The sequence below is a fragment of the Pollachius pollachius genome, assembly GCF_949987615.1.
Source record: "Pollachius pollachius genome assembly, chromosome: 4".
Taxonomy (NCBI): Eukaryota; Metazoa; Chordata; class Actinopteri; order Gadiformes; family Gadidae; genus Pollachius; species Pollachius pollachius.
The window spans coordinates 15,299,556-15,310,149 of record NC_136937.1 but is presented as its reverse complement, the minus strand read 5'-3'; the positions used below and the strand labels follow the sequence as shown (position 1 = coordinate 15,310,149).

The window sequence follows — 10,594 nt, the reverse complement described above, 5'->3', positions numbered from 1 at the left end:
GGGCTGCGGTGTCCGCGTTACCCGGGCCGCTGTCACGGTCCCCGTGGTTCCCGGGCCATTCATTCATCGACGGGGCACGGCGGGGGTTGCGGGAGACGCGGGAGTGCCGTGCCCGCGTTTCCCGGGCCGCTGTCACGGTGCCCGCAGTTCCCGGGCCATTCATGGGGCACGGCGGGAGACGTGGGAGTGCCGTGGCCGGGCTCACGGTGCCCGTGGTTCCCGGGCCGCGGGGCCCACGGTTCCCGGGCCATTCATTCATTCGTTCACGGGGCACGGCGGGAGTGCCGGTGAATGAATGTTCAATCGTCTGTCTGTCTGTCTGTCTGTCTGTCTGTCTGTCTGTCTGTCTGTCTGTCTGTCTGTCTCCTGTGTCTCTCTGTCTCTCCTGTGTGTGTGTGTCTCTCTCTCTCTCCCTCTCCTGTGTCTCTCTGGAAGTTTAATTGGGTTTATTACAGTGATGGACAGTGGATGTCATGAATATTCATCAATATTTATTTATATATTTTTCACCAAAACCGACTTAGAGGGCATTCATTGCTATTGGTGACCACCGCAAAAAGCAATAAAACACAAGTGTGTGTGGGGTCGTTCGTTAATGTATTTTTTTTTATTGGGGGGGGGGGGGGGGGGAGGAGCCAGAGGATCAGTGTAAGGTCAGGGGGGGCGATTGCTCAAAAAAGGTTGAGAACCACTTGTTTAATGCATAATATTGACAAGTGCACTGAGTGACTGAGTCCTCAGCCCTAATATAATGGAAACATTCACCAGCTGGTGAAGAAGAGGCACCAACTCAACGCTCAATGTTAGCATTTACAAAAACATCGCGATTTGACTTGTTCTCAACCGCATAATAACCGAGGGGACATCCCTTTAATCAAGGACTTCCTCGAAAGTTAGTCCTATAGGGTGGAACTTCAGAGGTTCTTTTTTTTGCGAGCCCAACATAGCCTGTGCTTGGTTAATTTAATTCCCCTGGTGTGTTGCTGCCAGGAACACGCGGCGGGGGACACGGCTGACCGTCAGCACACAGGAAGAAGCCTTCACACTTCAGGGACTTCAGTAGGCCTACTCAACTTACTAAACTGTTTCCAACAGATCCTCCCCATTAATAGATAGATTTATGCGAGGAGCTAAATATAAATATATATAATATATAGGTATATAGCTCCTCGCATAAATCCAATATTATGATTATATTATTAAATATATACATATATTATAATAATTTCAATTTTATATATATATATATATATATATATATATATATATATATATATATATATATATGTTTGTGTTTTATATATATAACAGATTTTGTTATATATATATGTATATATGTATATATATATATATATATATATAATCAAAATAAAATGTATATAACATAAATAAAACATGTTGACAACCTAACCTCTCCTAAAAACAAATAGAAACAATACATGTGTGCCGTAGTGAATACAATTTTGACTACATCTAATATAACTTCTGATATTATATATATATCATAGAAATGATGACGGTGCTGAGTAATAACGGACGGAAATGGGGATTTTTGCCATCTTTGCACGTGCTTACCTTCGTGTTTATCTTTCTCTGAGATCGGGGTTGTGCTAGATTGCATTTTGGTTTTCATGCAGTTCAAAGTAAAAACGGGGTGGTTCATTCCTTTGTTCGATTGATCATAATCTTTAATAACGGCAAGACAAAACCTATGTTGGTTCAACAATAATTCAACAGACGAACAGTAGGCCTACTTGTACCAGCAATTAAAACTAAGCAGTTGACCTCTCTGTGACAATTATAGGTCGACTTCATGTCAACTACAATTGCCATGAATAAGGTCAGTCATGTGTTGGATGATTGAGGTTAACGCTATAGGTCGGTCATGGACTCCATGCAGCCTCATTTATAGATTCTGAACGAGAAATGACGTCACGGCCGCACAGAGAGTGCAACTGCGCGTTTACGTGCATGTAGGCCAAACGCTGACCGCCATGGACGTGCGTGGACTGAGGTCGGTGAATAGAGAAGACGCAGAGAAATGCTGAGATACTCACATTTTGTTTTCGTTCTACATGCAAATGCATCTGACCCAGTGAGATTTGCATTAACATCCCCGGCGCATGAGTGAAGACATCTTCCAGTAGGCGGTAGTGATTTAGCTTTTTCTCAGCAATGCTTTGCTACTTGTTCAAACTAAATGAATATCAAGTAGGCCGCATTAATTATTTAAACAAACATTGCCATCTTGTGGTCGGTCTGTTTTTTTAGATCCTTGAACCTTTTGCTCCAATTTAAACGTGCCTGTCACAATAAATCACTCAAAGACAGTTTTTATTCTCCATTTGCGACATTTATTTATTATCCAAACGTTTAAAAAAAATTGAAATGGGGTATGAAACAGGCCAGTCCAGTCCTAGACCAGTCTGATGTGCTATGTTCCAATGGTTACCTTAAACAAAATGTAAACAGTTCAAGTGTTTTTATTCGGGATTATATATATATTAGTATTATATATGTGTCTGTCTCATACACCATTGTCCAATTTTTTGGCCGGTTTATTTTTATTTATTTTAACATTTTTGGCCATAGCAGAGAAGCAAACAATGCCTTCTTCTAACATGCATTGACCGAACGGCCTGATATGTGAATGCAGTCTTTTAAGGTTGAACAGAAATGAGAGTAAGGAGCTAGCCAATCAGGAGCCAGTTTTAGCCTGGTTCACCCTGAAGTGGGATGTTCATCCGCGTCTACAGGACTTCACTCCACATCTCCAGAAACACTAAAATGGGACCTGGAGATATACCATGTGCCATGTTCATTTAGCTAAATCTCTTCAGAAATGTCGCCACTGTAGCACCAACTAATAGTAGCTTCTCATATTAGCATGACACAGTTCCCCACAGGAATCTTCGTAGGACTTAATAATAGGACAAAATAATGCACCGGAACATGCAATGCAAAAAGGTTAAACAACAAATAAAACATTGTGTCGTCGCACTCCGTTCAAACGGTTAAAACATGTCCGCCTCCCCACACACACACATTTGGTCCGTCAGGAAGGTGAGGGTGAGGTCCATCCTCTTTCCCTACTTTGGCAGAAGGGCACTCTTCCCTCCGATCCTATTGTACAAATGTCATGCAGCCCCACACACTCATTACACAACTTCTGGAAACGCTCCCTGAGCGTCTGCTAGAGCCGTTTCCACAGCGGCTCCGGTCTCGACAAGCTCCTTGTAGCCGGTTTCTTCCCAAGAACCGGGTACAGGATAGGGGTGGCAGGGGGAGCGTCTGTCTCCGGAGAACAATACCCTCATTATCTGATAAGCAAATGGGTCAAGAAGCATAGTCGCCTTGTATGCACTCATACTCACAAACATATCCCGCCTTCTAGCGGGCTGTGCGTAAGAGCTGTCCCAGTAACAAAACATTAATCGTAAATTACGCTACGATTCTTTCAGACATCTCTGAAATTGGACTTTCTGGAACAGGCCTCTGTTCTGTGCCAGAATCCCAACAGTCAGCCTGCGTCAACTCAAGGAAAACTTGAGTTTGCGTTGTTTTGCGCCAAGTGACGTCTGACTTTACACTTAAAATACTCACCGGCACCACCACTTAAATATCAGTTTTTTTGTCGATTTTTAGTTTCTATGGGCATCATTGTCAGAGTGGGCAGACAAAGATCATGCAGAAAATGACCATGTTCCCCAAAGGGATGTCAGCTGTAATTCAAGGTGAAGTAGCCTCTTAGAAAGGAAATGCACTGCGGTCAACACGGCGAGCCCCTGTGTGACCCTGTCCTTGTCCACTCAATGACACAAGAAAGGGCCAGGGTTCAAGACGACACCGTAGAGTCAATGTCGATACTAAGTCAACCCTGCGCTGACACTAAGAATAGCAGGAAGAGAAAAGCCTGCGGGCACTCAGCCAACACGTCTCCATCTGACATCATGTTCCTTTAAACACCTCCGGCCGCCGAAGATTCACAGGCAGACCAGACCGCAAAAGACCGCACTCGAGGGATGTTTCCACATTTGTGTCCGTTGGTTGTAAATTGTCCTGTCTATAAATTATTACCACTGTCAAATAGTAAATGTGTTCAATTTGTTCGCCTTAACAAGGTCAAATTCCTGTGCGTACATAAATATTTGGGTAATAAAGAGAAGATCGAGAAATCAAACCACATGGCCTGTTGACCGCCAAGCAAACCCACGCCTCACACTGTGAATACATGTACCACAGGCTTTTCGTTATAAGTGGAGCTAGTGTTTTACAAGGTTAGGTTGGATTTAGAAATAGCCCAGATTTCCACCAGAATAGCATTTCCGGTTCTATCTGAATATCCTCTAGGTGAGGGTCATAGGATAGAGAGCTCTATTGTAGATTTGTCTATTTAACAGAGGGTTAACCATCTCTTAAAGAGAGCGCCCCTGGGCATGGAACACACACCACACACACACACACACACACACACACACACACACACACACACACACACACACACACACACACACACACACACACACACACAATATTTATAGAAACACAAAAAATGGCCACAATTTGGTTGGACTAACCATAATTGTAATTGAATAGACCGATACTGGAGCAGCATCGTGAAGAACCTCAAGCCATGATTCTCATTGGCTGCCAGCATAGTGTCTCACAGTACAAGTTTGGGGTTGAATCATTATTTGTAATTATTCATCATTATTCTTACATTTAAGATCACTGGGCAATTTTAAATCCCATTTTCAATCACTTTTGGTTCGACACGGGTCTGATTTTCAGTGATTGGTCGTGATTTAAGAACAAGTAATGTCTCTCTGCCCACAGTCATTTTGAACACGATTTATTGATACATTCACTTTGCAAAATCTACTCAAATCCATCTATTCCTCCAATGCTATATTTCATGCAATGTTTTGCATGGAAAGAGGAAAGACATATGCGCTCTGCATGCCAGCTCACATTGCCTTTCATTTATGAACATATCAGAACTCCTGGTTCTGTGTTCTTTGGCCCACCCCTGCACTCAGCCAGTGAATGTTGGCACCTCTGCGTTTTGCCAATTGGCAAATCCACATGGCTGACTGCAAACACTGGGCAGGCTCATCTATTATCCAGGCGTCAACATTTTGAATGACATTGAGACTTTTATTGAGTTTAACGTACTCATAAATAATGTAATGCATTCATATGAACATCATCTATCACAACCAGTAGGAGAGCAGACCATTAACTAAAGAGTGGTTGGTCAAGAGTCATCTTACCTGTATTATTACTTAATGCTTTATTCAAATGACATCCATCCATTCAAACTACCCCCATGGAACTGTCCACGACACTATATCAGTGGACCTGCATACATTATAAGCCTTCATTAAAACAAGTTAAAATGTGGAAGGAACATATATAAAGTGAATAATTAACACATAATATAAAAATCAATTCCTATGTTTATTTTGAATAGCAGGCACATTATAATTATTGTATGCATATTATGCTCCTATAACTTCCAACTCAATACATTTCAATTATTCACATGTTCTGAGTAAATAGTCTACCACAGTCAATTGCAATGCAATATTTACATGTATTCATATTTGTACCTATTTCACGGAGTAGGCTTGGGCCAATCCCCCACTGCTTTACTTGTTCCTAGCGTTCTCGTCTCTGGAATGAAAGTATGGAACGTAATGCTGAAAGTCGCGTTATGGAGAGAGAGAGAGAGAGAGAGAGAGAGAGAGAGAATTTCAGTTAAATAGGGTCGAGGGAGGGCGGGACTTTCACTAGACGGATATTCGTTTGAATCCTTTGTTTCCGTTACATTTTTTGGATATTGCTTTGTCAAATTGTTCATCAAAACTTCATATTCATTATCTTTTTCATTGCCGTTATTCTTGTCATATTCTCATGCTTCTCAATCCGGGGTTTTGTGAACTGGTGTACAACCTTTATACGAAATTAAAGACCGGAAATAATGCATTGCTTTAGACCGGGATAACGCTACAAATCAGGACCCTCCCTCAGTTTACACCCAAACTGTCTTCCTCTTGTATGGTCAGCCTCTTGTTGTGTGGGCGTGGTCACAGCGTGCGCGTGTTTCCAGTGAGTACATAAAGCAGTCTGAACTTCCAGGCAAATGACACTTGCGCTCAATTGAACCAGAGGCTCTGGGGCGCACCGGCCAACATCATGTGTTTGCTGTCCCGTACAACAAACGACGATAAAATGTAACCTTTACGCATCAATTTACGGAGACGTACTGCTATGAAGGACTTTTGCTTGACGAAAAACCAGAACTGTTCATATCCGCGTTTAACATGATGCCTTTTCAGGACAGGTGCAGTACACCTCAATTGAATGTATATCTGTACACCAAATCTTCCGACACACTTTTGCTTTATTAGTTTTCTACCTTACTCCGGCCTTATGTTATAATATTATGGAACTTTTTGGGGGCATCGGCGTCCGTATCAGTCCGACTTCCTCGGGGTCCGACACCATGTCAGAGGGGGAAAGCACCAGCAAAGTGTACCAGTACTCCTCGTACTGTGAGAGCCGACGCTCGACCCGGACTAGGGGAGGAAGCGATTCAGATGAAACGGAAGAAAACGAAGAATTATACAGCAGAGATGAAGAAGATGAAGGCGAGAAGGTAGCTATCGCCTTAAGAAATTGCACCAGCATTGCTTTACTCGACGAAGCATGTCTCCATGAGTAACGTGTGTGTGTGTGGTGTATGGTCTAGACTGAAATGCCTGAAGTATCTAGAAAAAACATCATATTCTCAGCTCTATTTATTTTCTTCCTTATTTTACATCGAAGACATATAGTACACTGCCAAAAGTGTGTGTGTGTGTGTGTGTGTGTGTGTGTGTGTGTGTGTGTGTGTGTGTGTGTGTGTGTGGTTGTGGGTGGGTGGGTGATGGTGTGTTGCATAGTTGTGGAATCTTCCTAATAACTGTATGGTGCCTGTGTGTGGGTAAACAAATGAATGTGTTTTGGCAAAAGCAATGGTGTGAGTCACCTTGGATGTGTTTGGTCTTTATCGGTGGAACACATTGGGGCAAACTGTTGTGGTTTGGAGAAAACTGTTGTGGTTGGATTTTGGTGCTTACTTATTAGCTATCATTAAATGACTTATTTGCCAGCACTGATGTTACAACTTCTTTCCTTTAGTTAATCTTGCGTAAAGTCTTGCGTAAAAAACAAACCAAAAGTGTAAACATAACATCCACTATTAAGTTTGAACTCCATAGAGAACAGAATAAATCTGGAACTCTTTCTGTTCAAGTCTGCATATGTCCCACCTTTTGCTGTGTCTCTGCTCGAAATGTAGGTTTAAACAGGATAGGGACACACACACAAAATATCTTACTGTTATATTAGGCTTTGCCTCACTTAGGAAACTTAATTTCACTAAGGCTAACCCTGCTCTTGGTTGATGAATCCCGCCACATTGATTCAAATTACTTTAAAACCAATTAAATCCTGGTTCAAGTAAGTAGTAGAATTGAAATTACCTGCTATCCTAGTCTCCAGGGGACCAGACGGTAAAGTAAGCTAAACACAATCCTCCCATCGCAGGAGGCCTGACAAGGCCCCTCAATGTTATTCTAAATACTATTGGCCGAACAAGGCAAGACTTATCTCTGACATCACCATCTAGTATTGAAGAGCTCAGTTACAAGGCACTGACTTAGCTGTGTGTGTGTGTGTGTGTGTGTGTGTGTGTGTGTGTGTGTGTGTGTGTTTTTAGTCTGTGGGAGAGAGTCCTTATGGGAGAGTCTGTCTGTGTGTCTTCACTGCAGAACTCAGAGATACACTTCCGTATAAGTGCTATGTATATACTATGTAAGTACTTTATACTGCATATACTATGTGCCTTTTTGATTTCAATGCTGATGGATTACACCGTCACAAAACCAGTATTACAGCAAACAAACACAGTAGACCAACATCATAGATATTTCTTATCAAACTAGTTTATTGCGTGCATGTGCAGTGGGTATCTATCATGCACTGTTTTTGAGTGACCATAAAATGTCAATAGATTACTTTGATTTTAAATAATTCCCCTGCTGAAGGAGATTGATCACAGTACTGTATGCTCATTTCTCTATTCCCTTAGTAATAAAAAAAAAAAGCAGTTAAAAAAATAAGCCACATCTGATAATTGGAATTCGGAAAAAGCGATAGATGATGAACGTGGAAGTACTGCTGCTAGATTATGGAAAAGATCAAAATTCGATTAATCGCCCAGCCCTACGTGAAAGTAGTCGTTCATGTTTGTTTCTGATTTGTAATGTAAATATGCCTGCCCAGCTGATGTGGCACACCGCCTACCCTCCCAGGAGATGATTGCCCATAAAACACACCAACATTATGAGTGATGGCAGTGGTTGCAGCCGTCCTGTGTGACAGTGCACAGATACTCGGACCGTCGCTCCCAGAGTTCAGTGACCAGGGGATCGAACAGGTGTGGGCGGAGCTGCTGGGGTCCGGTCACTGACCAGCATTACATCCTTCCTTCCTGCTTAAACCACCAAAGCTGGCAATCCATACCTGGCTGGCACCAGTTGGGGTTCTGCCAATCGATTCAGTGTGGCAACACTTTAGGAAAGTCTAACCCGAACCCACTGACATTTTGCATCCGGCCCCTTGGATATCAATGTGTTTTTCCCTTTGATAATGTTTAACTGTCAGTATTCAAATGTCCCAAAACTGCTCCTTTGGTTAAGACTCAATTAGTGTTAAGGGTGAGTGAAGCGGACTAAATAGACAAACTGTGTCAGCACGGGGCTTTCGGGTTAAGAGGATTACCAGAATCTGGTTATTAAGGCTCTTCTCACTCCCACGGTCGGCCCATGCATCCAAGGAGCTAATGTTGACTTCTGACTTAGTGTGTGTGTGTGTGTGTGTGTGTGTGTGTGTGTGTGTGAGACGCTGTGTTGTGTGGGCGTGTGTGTGTGTGTGTTTCAATGACCTTTCTTGGTTGGTTCTTATATCAAATCAAACTGTATTCTTGCATGTTTACATGAAAAGTGCAAATATACAGTTTGATTAGATATAAGAACCAACCATTATTTGAGACCAACTTTGTACAGTGAGAATAACAAGGAGAAAAGAAAACTATTAATATCTGAATAACAGATATATTACAGAGAACTAAAAGGGCGGAAAAGCTATAAGAATACTAAAAGGTACTAACCTATCCATCTCAGGCTTTGGCCTGCCTGGGTTCTTTGCTTTAACCAACAGCAGCTCTCAGTAATGCAGTTGTAATGACAGTTACAGCCATGCATAACAGATAAGTGCAACACACATCTATTTGAAAGAAAATAAAGTCTTTTTAGGAACGAGAAAATGGTGAAGTTGCTTATCCATCATTAGATCGAGTCGACACTGGAAGCCTAATTCCCCTTTGAGAACGACATCGGTGTTATGCAGTGTCTCTATGGGTAGCTACTGCTGAGTCACAACATTGTCATTAAGAGTGGCAACACATCCTTATGTTATCATGAAGATAACAGTGTAATAGGGATGAGCTTTACCACCTGGTTGTGCTGGTCGAAGAAAAGTTTTCAATCACACAGAATTTGGATGCAGTATTTGTGTCTCTCTCAAGGGCAGTGAGATAGAGTGGGGACTGGAATTTGGGGAGGGTTAGAGCACACAGATGTTGGGGGACAAGGTCATGACTTAAACTGGTTTGGCCCCAGTGCAGTTGACCCTGGGAGAGGGCGAGCGAGAGAGAGCGAGGGAACCGTTTCTGTATGCTTGTGAAGGTCAGAGTTCAGGAGCTGAACGCTGAAGATATTTAAGACCTTCATCCGCTCTGGATCAGATCCCCTTGCATGTTGAAAGAGACCCAGCTTTAAATAGTCATATGAAACATTTCCCCCACAATTTGTTGTATCCCACCAGCTGCATAACAAATCATATTTCAAGTGTACTACGTATAGGGTCTCTACATGCATAAATCACTTTAAATTGACATATCAACAGGTTTTAATTTAAAGGAAGGTGGATGTCTAATGATTGTTTATATCTGTTATTGTCTCAACCCACGGAGCTAGTGCTCAAGTGCTGGAGGCTGCAGTTCAGTTAGCGGCCAAAGGGGCCAGTAGTGAAGCGGCATTTCAGATTCTTACACAGAGTAACTTTTTTAATAACTGCTAAAATAAAGAATATTTTTCAAATGTTTTTTGTTTTGTCCGAATTACAATGATCTAGACTTTCAAGCATGCTCAAAACTGGTTTATATGCCAACTCGAGCAAAGGCATGATTCAGAATACGTAACACTATTGTGTCATATATTATGTATACTTTATGTGTCATTTATTTGGCCAGTGCATGTTTGAAGTGCAAGTTTCGGCCTGCACTTCGCTGCATGTCATTTTAAAATGGTAGCGTTGTTTATAGGTAATGTTTGCAGGATTGAAATGCCTCCACCATTTTATTGTATTACTTCTCCATTCCAGGCACAGCAATGTTAACATAACATCCGTGTCCCCACTAGATCTGTGGTTTGCACTCACTGTGATATGTAGTTTTTCCATCAGATGTTGGAAAGGAGCCGCACAA

The 10,594-nt window shown here is 42.1% G+C and overlaps 1 protein-coding gene across 2 annotated transcripts in view; it reads left to right on the top strand.

The window, feature by feature from the left end:
* Positions 1-6,167: 6,167 nt before the first annotated feature.
* Positions 6,168-10,594, top strand: part of mast4 (microtubule associated serine/threonine kinase family member 4) — a 65,677-nt gene continuing 61,250 nt past the window's right edge. For both annotated transcript variants that reach the window (XM_079734945.1, XM_079734944.1), the window contains exon 1: positions 6,168-6,661. In XM_079734945.1, the coding sequence (XP_079591071.1) occupies positions 6,449-6,661 (213 nt within the window). In that variant the 5' untranslated portion in view covers positions 6,168-6,448. The remainder of the gene's footprint in view (positions 6,662-10,594) is intronic.